General features: G+C 45.4%; 2 protein-coding genes across 3 annotated transcripts in view; one reads left to right on the top strand and one right to left on the bottom strand.

Annotated features, from left to right (window-relative positions):
• The first annotated feature begins 1,198 nt into the window (after positions 1 to 1,198).
• On the top strand, positions 1,199 to 4,402 carry H3-3B (H3.3 histone B). Its single transcript, XM_069752045.1, has 4 exons — positions 1,199 to 1,334; positions 1,882 to 2,017; positions 3,395 to 3,548; positions 3,681 to 4,402. Exons 2-4 carry the CDS (start codon positions 1,890 to 1,892, stop codon positions 3,807 to 3,809), a joined length of 411 nt encoding a protein of 136 aa, XP_069608146.1. The 5' UTR covers positions 1,199 to 1,334; positions 1,882 to 1,889; the 3' UTR covers positions 3,810 to 4,402.
• Positions 4,375 to 17,956, bottom strand: part of LOC138664956 (uncharacterized) — a 74,930-nt gene continuing 61,348 nt past the window's right edge. For both annotated transcript variants that reach the window (XM_069752043.1, XM_069752044.1), the window contains 2 exons: positions 4,604 to 4,695; positions 4,375 to 4,529 (listed from right to left, as the gene is read on the bottom strand). In XM_069752043.1, coding sequence (XP_069608144.1) covers positions 4,495 to 4,529; positions 4,604 to 4,695 — 127 coding nt within the window. In that variant the 3' untranslated portion in view covers positions 4,375 to 4,494. The remainder of the gene's footprint in view (positions 4,530 to 4,603; positions 4,696 to 17,956) is intronic.

Raw genomic sequence — 17,956 nt, 5'->3', positions numbered from 1 at the left:
TCTCTTTTGTTCATTCTCTTTGTATTTAGTATTAAGCATAAACTCTTAGGCAATGTGCCCACGTTGCAGAATGGAAGCAGATTTTTCCTCATCAAAGCCGCACACCCTTGTCAGAAATACGCGTACGGATTTTGATGCGTCTTTGACTCCTTTTACATGTGGTTTTTCCTATACACGTCTATGGCTGCGGAATTGCCGCGATTCTGCAAAATAAATGAACATGCTGCATATTTTAGGCTACGTTCACATTAGCATTGCGCGCCGGTGCGTCGGCGACGCAACGCACGACGCACAAAAAACGCTGCGTTTTGCGACGCGTGCGTCGTTTTTTGACGAAAATCGGACGCACGAAAAATGCAACTTGTTGCATTTTCTTGCGTCCGACGCTAGCGTCGGAAACGACGCACGTGTCGAAAAACGCAACCAAAAAAACGCACGCGTCCCCTATGTTAAACATAGGGGCGCGTCGCCGCTGCGTCACCGACGCAACAGCGACGCACATTAGCGGAACGCTAATGTGAACGTAGCCTTAGCGCCATGCGTTTCCGCTGCGGAAAAATACGCAGCATGGGCACAGAAATTGCGGAATGCAATCAAAATTAATGGGATGCGTTTTATTATCGTTTTTTAAGCGTTTCCACAGTGGAAAAATGAGGAAACGCTTAAAAACGCAACGTGGGCACATAGCGTTAGCGCCCTCACTGCACCATTGTTTCCCTGCCCTGTGGAGTGTCAGGAGATGAACGTACATCACACAGATGCCCAGCTGACAATACTTCTATGGAATATAAGTGCAGAGCTGTGGTGTGAACAGGCAGACAGTGCTGCAGTGTCAGTGCGTCCCCAGTATTAGGAGCAGCCTCCTCACAGCCCGGCTCGCACCGGTGTCACATGGCCGTGCAGTCCAGTCCCAGCTCCCGTCACCTCCATGCTAGAGCTGAGCTTCGAGACAAGAGCAGGATAGAAACTTACTGGATTCATCCAATCAGAACCCAAGGCATGGTCTCAATCCTTATTGGTTTATTCCTCTCTTCAGCCAGCCAATAGAAGCCTTACGTTTAGAACCAATCACAGGAGACTATTGTAGCCAATCAGCGCAGGCACACTTTGGGGCAGAGCTTGTGATGGTGACGTAGGTGTCTAGTAATAACAACAGCCAATCATAAGCGCGCGTTGTATTCAAGCTGCATTGACGATGCGCTGAGCTCTGACGTCAGACGCACGAGTTCGGCCTGCTATATAAAGCACGTACTCCACCGTCTTACGCATAGACGACTTCCCGCTTGATAAGGAGAGAGCACAGGGATTAGGAGAGGACACCGCAGCTTTATCAAGTAAGTGTTTCTATACGAGGCTCGTAGATTTGGGGCTGGCTGTGATGCAGGTTCTCTTCTAGGTAACCGTTGCGGGAGCGGAGGGGTTTAGTCCCGCTGGGTCATATTGGTTGTGGCTCCGGTTATGTACCAGGCTCCTGGTCCGCCTGTTGGGGTGCTCGGCTAACATTCAGCGGGGTGAGAGTGCGGCGGGTTCACGTTAATATCATACCGGCTGGGAGTCAGGGCTTCCCGCTGGCAGTTATCCGCTTCACGGGCTTGGCGAGGCTGATTGGCTGGAGAGCACGTGACTGGGTTTGAACTTGGTTTGCCGCGCTTTCTCCTGTGACGTCATTCCAGACTGTTTCCTGTGCGGATAGCTACAGTGACTGTGAGGCGATGTCAGCTGTCGCTCCTATCTTACCTACTCCTGACTGAACCACACTGTACCTGTGCCACCTGGAGCTGGACACTAATGTCTGACTATAGTTACTTCTACTATCCTGACGCCACACTGGTAACCAAGTACAGGAAATCGTCTTATTCTGACGGAATCTTTGTCTCTTAGGTTAGAAGATGGCCCGTACCAAGCAGACCGCTCGTAAGTCCACTGGTGGAAAGGCTCCACGTAAGCAGTTGGCCACCAAAGCTGCCAGGAAAAGTGCTCCCTCTACTGGTGGTGTGAAGAAGCCCCATCGTTACAGGTATGTGCCCTGTGAGGTTGGCGCCCGGCAGGCAACTACTGCAGACACCATTACATTGTCCCTGGGTGCTGACATCTGCCCTGTACACACCAGGTTTCCACTGCAAGCTTTGTTTTGCATACATGTCATACTTTTGGCATACTTCTCCAAAAACTGACTTACCGCTACATTCACACTTCCTGCTGTATTTTTATGCAATTTCCAGCTGCCTTTGACAGTACCAGCTAAGCCAGAAATCGCATGCACACTTGGTTATATATTCCTGACTGATTTGACGATTGCATTGTCACTACTTACACTTATGCTGAAAAAAAGACTCTGTGCTCTGTAACCAAGCCAAGATTTGCTGGATTACTTGTTTCTGGGAATTTCCAGTCTTTCCAACACACTTGGTATGAGGAAATCTTGGTAGTTGACATCACATCAGGCCAGTGAATCATCGGAATTTGTCAGTTATATATAATATATATATATATTTTTTTTTTTTTTTTTTTCCTGTACATAAGTGGCATCTGTAGAGTAAAGGTACCTTCACACTGAACAACATTACAACAATAGCGATCCGTGACGTTGCAGCGTCCTGGATAGCGATCTCGTTGTGTTTGACACGCAGCAGCGATCTGGATCCTGCTGTGAGATCGCTGGTCGGAGCTAGAAGGCCAGAACTTTATTTAGTCGCTGGATCACCCGCTGACATGGCTGAATTGGCGTGTGACGTCGATCCAGCGATGTCTTCACTGGTAACCAGGGTAAGTATCGTGTTACTAGTGCAGGGCCACGCTTAGTAACCCGATGTTTACCCTGGCTACCATTGTAAATGTAGAAAGAAACACATACTCACATTCCGGTGCCTGTCACGTCCCCCGGTGTCAGCTTCCCTGCACTCCTCCTGCATCCTGTGTCAGCGCCGGCCGTAAAGCAGAGCACAGCGGTGACGTCACCGATCTGCTTTATGGCCGGTGCTTAGTAACCCAATGTTACCCAGGGACGTCGGCATCGTTGGTCGCTGGAGAGCTGTCTGACAGCTCCAGCGACCACACAAGGACTTTACAACGATCACGCCCAGGTCACATCGCTGGTCGTGATTGTTGGAAAGTTGCAGAGTGTGACGGTACCGTAAAACCTACCCAGTCTTCAGCGCCTGTGTATGAACTTCACATATTGGCATGAGATGCTGCCTTAAGTAACATTTGAAGTTCTTTGTCATGAAGACTTATGTCTTATAGGGATTCCCTATACAAGTCAGATGGTGTTGGGTTTGGACACTCATGTGACTGGCTGTCATGCAGTAATGTCCCCTGGCCAGTTGAGTCTGCAGTTTCTATTGACAGACCTTAAGTGATTGGTTTTTTTTTTTTTTTTTAATATATTATCTAGGCCTGGCACTGTCGCACTGCGTGAGATCCGTCGTTACCAGAAGTCAACTGAGCTCCTGATTCGTAAACTCCCTTTCCAGAGGCTGGTGAGAGAGATCGCCCAGGACTTTAAGACTGACCTGCGCTTCCAGGGTGCTGCTATTGGTGCATTGCAGGTAGGTGTAGTTGCAGATAAGCAAAGACCACTTATCTAGTGAGCATTTAACGCCCCATTCATAAGGTTATATTCCTAAACACTGCCCATGATGGGGATCTCGCACTAATAACTCTTGTACGTTGTTTTGCAGGAGGCCAGTGAAGCCTACCTTGTCGGCCTGTTTGAGGACACTAACCTGTGTGCCATTCATGCAAAAAGAGTGACCATCATGCCCAAGGACATCCAGCTTGCTCGCAGGATACGAGGAGAGCGGGCATAGTGCACTTGTGGAGTTTTTATAGTGAGACTGTATTATACTTTGGTTTTAACTTTTTTTTTTTTTGTATGAATTGTTTCCTTTTTGTAATTTACCAACCATTCCATCTGCCACTCAGGGTGAATGCTTCTGATTCTAGCTGTCCTTCAGCGTCCTAGTCCAGGATGTAGACTGATGAGCAGCAGGTGCTTATGCTTCTGCATGACCATGTCCCTGTTCCACTATGCTCTGCGCCAATGCAATAACCTGTCAGTAAGACATACTTCAGTCTGTGTACTCTGATGCTAGAATAAGTCTGTGTGGAGGAGAACCAGGCATGAGGACACTCACCTTGTATCTTATGTGTGCAGCTAGTAACAGGGTCAGTTCTGTAAGTGTTCCTGCCTAGAGTTATGGTGACTTGTCAATCTCCCCCCTCCCTTTCATTGTAACTCAGAATTGGGGGGGTCTGTGCAGCTTGCCCAACATGAGGTGACTTGGTGCTTTGTACAGTGCAGACTGATGTGTTAACAAGGCAGCTACAGACACAATGTGCATTTGAGAGCTATTTTATATATTGTAGTGTCAGTATTTTAAATTAAATGTTTATTGTTCAACCCAATTGCTTTTGTCTAATTACTTAACTCAATTACAAAAATAAATTTATTTTAGATTTGGTACAAAGTTCTGTTGATAGAAATCTGTATTGTCACACAAACCATTCTGTATGCTTGAAGCCTGTTGCTGTAAAAGGGAAATGCATGAAGTTAATTTTAATAAACTGTTGAACATATGCCACCAGACTGAGATGCACTCACCGATGCGCTTTATGAGCTCTTCACACTCCTTGTGCCCAAGGGCTTCAAACACAAAGCAGGTGAATGACGCCATGTTGGAGTCTCCTTTTTCTCTAGGGGGAGAGAAAGTATGTTAAAATGCTGCAGCTACTTCTGCATCAAAAGATGCAATTAAAAGCACTGCTATCTGTTTTCCTCACCTCCCATTCTGCAGTATGGAATGGTGGGTGAACGCTGCTGCAGGACATAAGGGTTCTTAAAATCCTTGACTTCCACTGAGCATTGTGCTGCTGGTCATGTACTAACTTGATGGCAACAGCCTCTCGATGCAAGTGTATTGAGTGAAGGTACCGTCACACATAACGATATCCTTGCTTTTTGTGACATAGTCACGATATCGTTATGTGTGACAGCGACGATCAGACCCCTGCTGGGAGGTCATTGGGGGAGAGTCCAGGACTTTATTTTGTCGCTGAATCAGCGTGTGACGCCGATTCAGCGATGGCTTCACTGGTAAACATCGGGTTACTAAGCGCCACGCTTAGTAACCTGATGGTTACCAGTGTTAAAAAACAAAAACTTCATACTTGCTGGTGTCTGGTCACATCCCTCGCCTTCAGCTTCCCGCACTCACTGTGAGCGCCGGCTGCCCTAAAGCAGAGCACAGCGGTGTCGTGCTCAGTCAATGCGGGAAGCTGAGGGACGTGACCAGACACCGGAATGTAAGTAGGTAGTTTATTTTTGTTTTTTTTAATACACTAGTAAACATCGGGTTACGAAGCACGGCCCTGCGCTCAGTAACCTGATGGTTACCCAGGGACTTCAGGGTCGCTGGAGAGCTGTCTGTGTGACAGCTCTCCAGCGACGCTGCAGCGATCGGCATTGTTGTCTAGATCACTGCAGTGTCGCTAAATGTGACGGTACCTTAAGGCCAGACCAGTCTAGTTGGGATGTGGCTGGAAATACGGTAATTGCATACCCAGAGAATCCTCACAATGCATCTGTAACAATTCAGATGTCTGCAGTTGCCTATGATGAGGATGTCAACATCTTGCTGTTATGAGCCTTATCTAAGGTAGGGTGTGGTTTCTCCTATCGTAGGTAGTCATTTTACAAGTCATGTAAACCTGAAGAAACATCATTTGGATAAAGTGGACCAAGAACTTATACATGACATTTGGGGTCTACTCTTAGGCTGTGTGCACATGTAGCAGATTTTTCACATGTTTTTTCGCTATAAAAACACAAAAAAACACACATTAAGCATCCTATTTAATAGGATGCAATCTGCATTTTTTTTTTTTTTTTTTTTTAATGCACATGCTGCATTTTTCTCTAGTCACCTTCCACGACAGCATATGGAGGTTGTCTCTTTGCCCTAATGGGGAATAGGAAACAGAGGTTAAAAGAACCTCCCACTCGCCAGTTTCTTTCCTGTTCCCCATGGGACAGGGAGAGGTTTCCATATGCTGTAGTGGCCGGCGACTACAGTTATTACTGGTTTTACCTGTTAAAGCCGGGCAGCTGGTGGTCGCCTCATGCCTCTCCTTGAGCTGCTCCCATCATCCTGCATATCAGGTACCTCGGGACTCCTGCACCCCACATGAGGGTAAAGCAAGCCGGGATCCTCCCTGAGCTTCCCGACTTCCTCCCCTCCATGCTGCTCTTTTCGGCGTTCCGGAAGTGACATCAGCGGTCGCGCGCACGTCCCTTCCGGTTTTCGTATCACCCTGAAGCCGGTACTTCCAGGTTTCACCGGCCGGCATTATCGGAGCAATGGCGTCCCACACGTGGATCCTGGAGGGGGAATCATGTCGCTGGAGGCAGGTGCTGGGAGCACTGCTCCATAAAAGCCTGCTGAACCACCACTGAAGGTAAGACAATCTCTTCAGTATGGACAGTTCTTTATGCCCTGCGTCTGCAGAGCCCAGCGCTGCCCGTGCTACTGTGAGTACGCAGGGACTGGATCCGGGAGGTGGTTTCCTTAGGGGTTAGCTCCTCATTCTTCTCTCCCTTTCTGTTTCAGGGAGAAAAGTCTGCCCCTAGAGCTACTATTAGGAAGAAATGTCCTATCTGGGAAACAAAAAACTGCCAGCCATGTACTGACAGGATAATTAAAGCTGAGCAACCATCCCTTCTAGATGAGATTCGCTCTCTTGTTAAACAGGAGGTACAATCTTCCTTAGCAGCTTTTACACCTCCACATTCCCCAGCTAAGAAGAGGAAGATTCAGACCACTCTCATACTTCATCTGCTGGCTGGGAAGATCCAGCATCCCCTAAGGCTGAGGTCAGGAAATACCTCTATTCCTCGGATTATATTGAGGACCTGGTGTCTGCTGTTCATAACACTATGGGGCTTGAAGAGGAACCTGTATCACAGTCCATACAGGATCATATGTTTGGTGGGCTCAGATCGGAGAAAAGGGCAGGGTTTCCCATTCACGCTAATGTTGTTAATATGATTGAGCAGGAATGGGAACTCCCTGAAAAGCGCCTTAATATGTCTTCAGAGATGAAACATAGATTTCCTCTAGAAGGTGATTTTGTCAAACTTGACATTCCCAAGGTTGATGTGCAGGTGGCCAGGGTTGCCAAAAGAACGGCACTCCCTTTTGAGGATTCTTCACAATTAAAAGATCCTATGGACAGGAAGATTGAGAGTCTCCTAAAGAAGTCTTGGGAAACTTCTACATCTGTCCTCAAGGCTAATATTGCATCTACCTGTGTGGCTAGGGCCCTCTCCTGCTGGCTAGAAAAATTAGAATCTCACATATCTCAAGGTACATCTAGAGGTGAGATGTTGGATTCACTTCCTATTCTACATAAAGCTACTGGGTTTCTGGCAGATGCTTCTCTGGAATCCGTCAGGATTGCCGCCGGATCTTTAGTGCTTTCCAACTCTGCCAGGAGGGCCCTCTGGCTTAAATTATGGAGTGGTGATATCACCTCTAAGACTAAATTGTGTGCCATTCCCTTTAAAGGAGACTGTTTTTGGTCCAGCTTTAGACGACATTCTCGACAAAGCTACGGACAAGAAAAAAGCGCTCCCGGAGCAAAAACAACCGAAAAAACGTTTTTTTTCATGGCCCACTGTCTCAGCCCTCTCAACCGAGAGGTAAGGGCAAAACCGGCAGGTGGAGCTATGCAAAAGGTAGAGGGAAAAACATTTTTGTCTCTGAACAGCAGCAGCCATTCCAACAGGATAAACAATGACTCCGACCCGGTGGGGGGGGGGGGGGGGGGGGAAGACTCAAAATATGTGGATCAGTGGGAAAACATCACCAGTTCCCACTGGGTCCTTAATGTTATCAAAGAGGGCCTATTGATCGAGTTAATCTCCCCCCAACCTTTAGGGTCTAAAGATTACTACCCTTTCAGCAAAGGATCACAATTTATTAGCATTGGGTCTCAAAGATCTTCTCAGATCAAACGTGATCTCCCCAGTTCCACAATCGGAATGGGGTCTGGGACATTATTCCCGTTTATTCCTGGTACCCAAACCATCTGGGTAAGTCCGTATAATTATAAATTTAAAGGGTCTGAATCAGCATGTGAAATATCGAAGGTTCAAGATGGAGTCTATAAAATCAGCCATTCCTTTAATAGATCAACACTCCTTTATGGCAACCATCGACCTAAAGGATGCATATTTTCACATTCCTGTTCACCCGAGACACAGAAAATATCTCAGGTTTGCGATACAGGGGAGTCGTCAAGTGGAACACTATTAGTTTGGAGTCCTTCCCTTCGGCATTTCATCGGCTCCAAGGGTGTTCTCCAAAGTAATGGCAGAGGCGGTGTCATTTATCCGGAGACAAGGGGTCTGTATAGTGCCTTATCTGAACGATCTGCTGATAGTAGCTCCCACCGAGATAACCCTGATATCCCATGTGTCAGTTACATTAGAGATATTGAAGTCTGTGGGTTGGATTCCGAATATAAAGAAAGCTCAGCTTCAAACCTCAAAAACCAGGAAATTTTTAGGAGTGGTTCTGGACTCAGCAAAACAAATGTCCTTTCTTCCAGACGATCACAGACTACCAGTAGTAGTAAAGATCAGGAAATACAAAGAGATGAGATCTCCTACACTCCGGGAGGGGATGTCGCTCCTAGGCTCCATGACAGCCTGCATTCAATCGGTGGCTTGGGCTCAAGCACACTCATGAATTCTTCAAACCCACATTCTGGGCAATTTCGATGGTCGTCCCGGCTCTCTAACCAAAAGGATTCACACACCAGGTCGGGTGAAAGCCTCCTTAACATGGTGGATGAAATCCAAGAACCTTCTCAGGGGTGTGAGTTGGATTCAGTTCCCAATAACCACGATCAAAACAGATGCCAGCAAGAGAGGCTGGGGAGCCATGATAAATCAGGTTCCTTATCAGGGTCTTTGGGACCAGTCAATCAGAGAGAGATCGTCAAATTTTCGAGAACTCAAAGCTGTGGAAGAAGCTCTCTTAGCAGCAAATCATCAGATTTCTGGGCAACATGTCCTGATATACTCAGACAACATGACCACGGTGGCCCATATCAAACACCAGGGCAGTACAAAATTCGCCAGCCTAAAACGGGTATCTGCTCGAATTTTTGCCTGGGCCGAAAAACACTTACTGTCCCTGACGGCAACTCACCTAAAAGGTACTGCCAATACTCAGGCAGATTATCTGAGCCGCCAGGATATTCACCTGGGCGAATGGAGCCTGGATCGTCAAACATTCAACTTTCTGGTAAACAAGTGGGGTCTCCCGGAGGTCGACCTCTTTGCCTCTCACCAAAATGCAAAAGTCGAAACATATTTCTCCTTGGATCCAAGAGGAAATCCCAGAGCCGTAGATGCCTTCGTTCAAGATTGGCACTTTCATCTGGCCTACGCGTTTCCACCAATCCCGATCCTTGCAAAGGTGCTACAGAAAATACGGATGGAAGGGACCCCAACTATTTTGGTTGCTCCATTTTGGCCCAAGAGAAGTTGGTTCAACCTGATCATACAACTACAGGTGGACGGACCGATAATGTTACCGATGAAACACAATCTCCTCTCTCAGGGGCCAGTTCTCCACTCAGACCCTCAGAAATGGAATTTGGCGGCGTGGTTTCTGAAGCCCAGGTATTGAAAGCAAAGGGGTTGCCAAACTCTGTCATAGCTACGCTACAAAAATCCAGAAAACCTGTAACAAACGCCATTTACAATAAAATCTGGAAAAAGTTTTCATCTTTTTGTCTGCCTAACCCTCCAGACCCTCTCAGGCCAGATATACCTAAAATATTAGATTTTTTACAAAAAGGCTTGGAGATTGGTCTGAAACCCAGTACTCTGAAGGTCCAGGTTTCTGCGCTCAGTTCTATCTTTGATCAAGATTTAGCAGGCCATCGTTGGATCAAAAGATTCATGACCTCAGCAATTAGAATAAACCCTAGGAAACAAGTCATTGTTCCTCCATGGGATCTTAATGTTGTACTCCAAGGTCTTACAGGTCCACCCTTTGAACCTCGGTCTACCTGTTCCCCACAAAATCTTGTTTACAAAACTGTTTTTTTTTTATAGCTATAACTTCAGCCAGAAGAGTGGGTGAGTTACAGGCCTTGTCAATAAGAGAACCTTATCTACTGGTTAGAGAAGGCTCAATAGTACTCCGACTTGATCCTTCTTTCCTTCCAAAAGTGGTCTCTGATTTTCATCGTTCTCAAGAAATCATCTTACCAACCTTTTGCAATAAACCTGCAAACTCGGAAGAAAGGAGATTTAACACTCTTGATGTTCGGCGTATTCTGCTACATTACTTGGATCAAACACGTGATCTTAGAATTGATCATAATCTTTTCGTCCATTCCTCAGGACAAAATAAGGGGAAGAAGGTAGCCAAGAGTACCATTGCTACATGGATTAAAAGAGCCATAACAGAATCTTACCTTGCTCAAAATAAACTACCTCCGGTAGGAATCAAGGCCCACTCAACCAGATCTACGTCAGTTTCCTGGGCAGAGAGAGCAGGCGCATCTCCAGAGCAGATCTGCAGGGCAGCTACGTGATCCTCACTCCATACCTTCTCCAAACATTATAGATTGGATGTACTATCCAATAAGGATTTAGTCTTCGGCCGCAAGGTTCTTCAGGCCATTGTCCCTCCCTAGTGCCAAATTAGTTGGTATTCCTCCATATGCCGTCGTGGAAGGTGACTAGAGAAAACAGAATTATTCTTACCGTTAATTCGGTTTCTAGGAACCTTCCACGATGGCGCTAATTTCCCACCCTCTATTTCCTGGATTAATTCTGGGATTCAGAAGGTAAACCGGTGCTATGGTTTCAGTTATAAGTCACTGGCGAGTGGGAGGAGGGAGGTCCTTTTAACCTCTCTGTTTCCTGTTCCCCATTAGGGCAAAGAGACAACCTCCATATGCCGTCGTGGAAGGTTCCTAGAAACCGAATTAACGGTAAGAATAATTCTATTTTTTTCCTGAGCAGATTCGCGGTGATTCCACACACCTAGGAATGCATTGATCTCCTTACTTCCCGCATGGGGCTATGCCCACCATGCGGGAAGTAAGCAGATCATGTGTGGTTGGTACCCAGGGTGGAGGAGAGGAGACTTTCCTCCATGGACTGGGCACCATATAATTATTAAAAAAAAAAAAATCGTGATTTACTCACCTTCAATGGCCCCCGGAGTCTTCCTGCCCCTCAGTTCCGTTCCTATAGATGGTGTGTGTGGAGTGACTTTCCTCCATAAACTGTTCCTTGTGTCACATGACAAACCACAATGATTGGAATACTCCCCAAATAACATTGGTTCCAGATCATCAACCAATGTCAATGGGCCTTATGTGATAGTTCCTTCATAAACCTCACACATGGAAAAATATGGTACTAGGGTCAGTTTTCTTTTTCTCATGGTGGGTCAAACTAATTTATACGCTCATCTGTAGATGCAGTTGAAATAAAGAAGTTTTGAGGCCTAGTCCTTCACATGGGGGGAAATCTGGTACACTCACTGCTTCACGGAGGACATACGCAACCCTCTGCAGCATCTCCATCCGCAAATATGAAACCAGCCTTAGTCGTACCTTCAGTTCCAGGAGGTAGGGATTAAGGCCCTGATATTTGGCAGTAAGGAAGGAGTGGGTCCCAGAACTGAAGGTGCTCATATTGTACCAGGCCAACATTTGCCCTTCATAGCGGAAAAAAAAAAGGTAAGCCATAAAAGAGGTGCCGAGTGTGTTACAGTAAGTAAATACGCAAGGAAGCCATTTACCAATGCGACACCAGCCTCCACAAATCTGGCCAGTGTATGAAAGAATGCTTCAGACTGTACCACACCACCATGGACTTACCCAACTGACAAATGACAAACTACACAACTCATGTATGCCACTACATTATAAATTATACATTATATACCAGGAAACAATAGATTAGTTCCCAAAAGGGGGCAATTATTGAGAATTGACGCTGTTTAGGCACATCTAGACAAGTTTCGTAAGGGGTCTAGTTTCCAATATGAGGTCAACTGTGGAATGTTTCTACATCAGGGGCTCTACAAATGCGACATGATGCCCACAGACCATTGCATCAAAGGCTGCATTCCAAAACATCACTACTTCCCTTCCAAACCCCGATGTGTGCCCAAACAGTAGTTTTCTCCCACATATGGGGTATCGGCATACTCAGGACAAATTAGACAACAACTTTTGGGGTCCAATTTCTCTGGTTACCCTTGGGAAAATTAAGAATTGGGGGCTAAAAGATTGACAAATGATGATTTTTTTTTTTTAATTTTCATAGCTCTACATTATGAATGTCTGTGAAGCACTTTGGGGTTTAAAGTGCTCACCACACATCTAGATAAGTTCCTTAAGGGGTCTTGTTTCCAAAATGGTGTCACTTGTGGGGGGGTTTCAATGTTTAGGCACACAGGGGCTCCCCAAACGCGACATGGTGTCTGATTTCAATTCCAGCCAATTTTGCAACTGTGGTTTACATTTATTTTTTTAAACTATTTCTCAATAAAATGGAAGTTTTATACAAATAAGACCTCTTAAGGTGCAGCAGATTCTTAATCGCTGGGTCATATTTTTTTTTGTCTGGATTTCGTTGCAGCGGCTGTCAAGCCGCAACCCTGGCTGAATGACGGACCCCTGGAGTGAGACGAGGACTGTGAGATGACTAAAATAATTTTTTTTTTCTTGTTATAAGATAAAGTCAAACAGCGCTCCTTCTCTTCCAAGCTCTGCCGTGCGCATAGACAGGGTTTTTTTTCTCCATATATGCAATATCAGAATGTTCAATAGAAATTGCATTACAAATTTTGGGGTTCATTTTTTCCCGTTACCCTTGTGAAAAAAAAATTGTCAAGTTAAATTTTAGTGAAAAAAAGTTAAATATTTTTTTCCTTTCACATTCCATTGATTCCTGTGAAGCACCTGAAGGGTTACTAAACTTCTGGAATGTGGTTTTGTGCACCTTGAGGGGTGCAGTTTTCAGAATGGTGTCACTTTTGGGTATTTTTTGTCATATAGGCCCCTCATACTGACTTCAAGTGTGAGGTGGTCCCTAAAAAAAGGTTTTGTTTATTTTGATGGAAAAAATGAGAAATCACTGGTCAACTTTTAACCCTTAAACTTCATAATGAAAAAAATTGTTTCAAAAATTGTGTGATGGAAAGTAGATATGTGGGAAATGTTATTTATTAACTATTTTGTGTGACTTTTTTTTTTTTTTTTTACAAATAAACGCAAGTCATATCAAAGAAGTTTTACCACTATTATGAAGTGCAATATGCCGATTTTTTTTTTCCGCTGTCAAAATAGCGCTTGCACAGTAGCATTTATAGATGCTACAGCGCAGGTGCTGCTGCCGGCATCAGGTTGTAAAAACGAAAATATGCATATTATCCTCCACATCATGCTTCAGCACAGGCCCCAGCACGATGAATGAAATTATATTCAGTATGTAAACTAGGGGGCAGGTCTGTGAGGGATCAGTAACCATAATGAATACATAATCAGAGCACCACATGAAGACCCCCACATGCCACACCCGAATCTCATTAACTCAAAACTGAAAATAAAAGACTTCATCAACCAAGGTATCATTTTAATCAGTATAACGGCCCCAACCTGCCACTGTCTGTAGATTACTGTGCACAATCCTGCTGACAGGTTCCCTTTAACTTTTTTCTTTAACGTAATAAGTTGTGCACACTTGCTTATGGATACAGCCACTAGGTGGCATTACAGAGACAGCTTTCTTCCATTGAAAAAAAAGCTAGGAACTTTTTTTCTTTTGCTAGCTTGTGTACGCTGCTGTAAGAAACTTAAATCTCATAGCTAGTTTTCTTTTCTGATTGATTTTGAAGTTTTTCCCCATTGAGAAACATTTGTTCTAGTGTAGAATAGAGCTTTGACCATACGGTGGCCCACAAGGAGCCATGTATTGGGGTGCTTGGTGCTTTCACAGTGCGTTCTGTGTCTCTGTCGTGGAATACATCCAAAATCCCCTGCCCAATTGGGTGCGGACGGGGGGGAACGTGTGCTTTAACGTACATTATTTTCGGGAGTATACATCTATTAGAGGCAGACACAGACATAATAGACTGCATCTGGATGTCTGCCTACAGTAGGTGGACACCTTCGAAAACAATGCACGACAGAGCGCACGTTCGCTTTGTCTGCATCCTATCAGTCTATGGCCCTGTCGGTATATACGGTACATCCAGACCCTTTTGCGGCGGAATTTTGGACATATACCCCAACTGGGACACAGAACACAATGTGAAAGCACTCACAGAGCAATAACAGAGCTCTGCTGTGTGCATGAACCTTCAGCCCCACCGCCCTCTTACACAAAGTAATATTGGCTGGTTTGACCAACGCTAACATGTATGGGCATGCTTGCCAACAGATAGTTGTAGTAGTAGACTGTCTGCTGTAGGCGTACACTCCAAAAAAGATGCACAGCACAGCACATGGTCCCTGTCAGCACCAGGGCTGTGGAGTCGAAGTCGTGGAGTCTGAGTTAGTTTTGGTTGGAGTCGGAGTCGGTAGAAATGTACCAACTCCAGCTTTAAAAAAAAAAAATAGAATTATTCTTACCGTTAATTCGGTTTCTAGGAACCTTCCACGACGGCATATGGAGGTTGTCTCTTTGCCCTAATGGGGAACAGGAAACACAGAGAGGTTTAAAAGGACCTCCCACCTGCCAGTGACTTACAACTGAAACCATAGCACCGGTTTACCTTCTGAATCCCAGAACTAGTCCAGGAATATGTATCGGGTGGGAAATTAGTGCCGTCGTGGAAGGTTCCTAGAAACCGAATTAACGGTAAGAATAATTCTATTTTCTCTAGTCACCTTCCACGACGGCATATGGAGGAATACCAACTAATTTGGCACTAGGGAGGGACAACGGCCTGCAGAACTTTACGGCCGAAGACTAAGTCCTTATTGGACAATACATCTAATCTGTAATGTTTAGAGAAAGTATGAAGTGAAGACCACGTTGCTGCCCTGCAGATCTGCTCTGGGGATGCACCTGCTCTTTCTGCCCAGGAGACTGACGTAGATCTTGTTAAATGGGCCTTGATCCCTACTGGAGGTATTTTGTTTTGAGCAAGGCAGGCTTCCGTTATAGCTTTTTTGATCCATGTAGCAATGGTACTTTTAGCTACTTTTTTACCCTTATTTTGCCCAGAGGGATGGACAAAGAGGTTATGATCGATTCTGAAAGCACGGGTCTGATCTAAGTATTGCAGCACAATACGTCAGACGTCCAGAGTGTTGAATCTTCTTTCTTCCGAATTTGCAGGATTATGGCAAAAGGTTGGTAGAACAATCTCTTGGGAACGATGAAAATCAGAGACTACCTTCGGAAGAAAAGAAGGATCTAGACGAAGTACTATTGAGTCATCTCTCACTAGAAGATACGGCTCTCTTATAGATAAGGCTTGTAGTTCACCCACTCTTCTAGCCGAAGTTATGGCTACCAAAAACACAGTTTTATAGGCAAGATTTTGAAGAGAGCAGGAGGACAAAGGTTCAAAGGCGGGCCTGTAAGACCTTGAAGCACCACATTAAGATCCCATGGGGGAACTATTATCTGTTTTCTAGGATTCATCCTAGTTGCTGATGTTAAGAATCTTTTGATCCAGCGATGACCTGCTAGATCTTGATCAAAAAAGGAGCTAAGTGCCGAGACCTGGACTTTGAGAGTACTGGGCCTAAGACCCATTTCTAAGCCTTTTTGTAAAAAATCTAAGATGTTAGGTATATTAGGCTTGAGAGGGTCTGGAAGGTTAGGTAAACAAAAAGACGAAAACTTTTTCCATATTTTGTTGTATATGGCGTTGGTTACTGGCTTTCTCGACTTTTGGAGAGTAGCTATGACGGGGTCCGATAGACCTTTTGCTTTCAACACGTGGGCTTCAGTAACCACGCTGCTAAGTTCCATTTCTGAGGGTCTGCGTGGAGAATAGGACCCTGAGAGAGGAGATTGTTCTTTTGAGGTAATATTACCGGTCCATCCACTTGTAGTTGGATGACCAAGTTGAACCAACTTCTCTTGGGCCAAAAAGGAGCTATCAAGATAGTCGGAGTCCCTTCTGATCGTATCTTCCTTAGAACCTTTGCCAGGATTGGGATTGGCGGAAATGCGTAGGCAAGCTGGAAGTGCCAATCTTGGACTAGGGCATCCAGACCTCTGGGATTGCCTCTTGGGTTCAAGGAAAAGAAGGTTTTGACTTTTGTGTTCTGGTAAGAGGCAAAGAGGTCGACCTCTGGAAGACCCCACTTTTGAACTAGCATATTGAACGTCTGAAGATCCAGGCTCCATTCGCCAGGATGAATGTCCTGGCGACTCAGGTAATCTGCTTGAATATTTGCAGTCCCTTTTAGGTGAATTGCCGTCAGGGACAGCAAGTGTTTTTCGGCCCAATAAAAAATTCGAGCGGAGATCTTTTTCAGACTGAGGATTTTTGTACTGCCCTGGTGCTTGATATGAGCCACCGTGGTCATATTGTCTGAATAGATCTGGACATGTTGACCAGAAATCTGACGGCTTGCTGCCAACAGGGCCTCTTCCACAGCTTTGAGTTCTCTGAAATTTGACGATTTGTTGCTGATTGACTGGTTCCAAAGACCTTGGTAAGGAACATGATTTATTATGGCTCCCCAGCCCCTCCTGCTCGCATCTGTCTTGATTGTGACTAGCGGAAGCTGAATCCAACTTACACCTTTCAGGAGGTTTGTGGAATTCATCCACCATGTTAAGGATGCTTTCACTCGACCGGGTGTGTGAATCCTTTTTATTAGAGTGCCAGGACGACCATCCCATCTGTCTAGAATGTGGGTTTGAAGAATTCTCGAGTGAGCTTGAGCCCAAGCCACTGATTGTATGCAGGCTGTCATGGAGCCTAAGAGAGACATTCCCTCCCGAAGAGTAGGAAATCTCGTCTCCTTGAATCTTCTGACTTTTGCTACTAATGGTAGCCTGTGATCGTCTGGGAGAAAGGACATCTGTTTTGCTGAGTCCAGAACCACACCCAAGAACTTTCTGGTTTTTGAGGGTTGAAGCTGTGATTTCTTCATATTTGGAATCCAACCCAGAGACTTCAATATCTCCAAAGTGGTTGACACATGGGACATCAGGGTCATCTCGGTGGGGGCTACTATCAGGAGATCGTCCAGGTAGGGCACTATGCAGACACCTTGACTCCGGATAAATGACACTGCTTCTGCCATGATTTTGGAGAATACTCTTGGTGCTGAGGAAATGCCGAAGGGAAGGACTCCAAACTGATAGTGCTCCACACGATGACTCCCCTGTATCGCAAACCTGAGGTATTTTCTGTGTCTCGGGTGGATAGGGATGTGAAAATATGCATCCTTTAGGTCGATGGTTGCCATAAAGGAGTGATGTCCTATCAGAGGAATTGCAGATCTTACAGACTCCATCTTGAACTTGCGATATTTCACATGTTGGTTTAGACCCTTTAGGTTTATAATAATTCTTACATCCCCTGAGGGTTTGGGTACTAAGAACAGCCGGGAATAATGTCCTTTTCCCTGTTCCAAAAGTGGAACTGGGGAGATCACATTTGATTTCATAAGATCCCTGAGACCTAGAGTCAATAAACTGTGATCTCTTGAAGTCGGCAGGGTAGTAATTTTTAGACCCTGAGGGGGGGGGGAAGAAATTAACTCTATTAATAGGCCCTCCTTGATGACATTGAGGACCCAGTGGGAACTGGTGATATTTTCCCACTGACCCACATATTTCGAGAGTCTCCCCCCTACCGGGTCGGAGTCATTGCTTGTCCTGTTGGGACTGTTGCTGCTGCTGCTGGGGGACAAAAATATTTTTCCCTCTACCTTTTGCGTA

This window comes from Ranitomeya imitator, chromosome 2 (assembly GCF_032444005.1).
Source record: "Ranitomeya imitator isolate aRanImi1 chromosome 2, aRanImi1.pri, whole genome shotgun sequence".
NCBI classification, from domain to species: Eukaryota; Metazoa; Chordata; class Amphibia; order Anura; family Dendrobatidae; genus Ranitomeya; species Ranitomeya imitator.
This window is presented reverse-complemented; position numbering and strand designations above follow the sequence as displayed.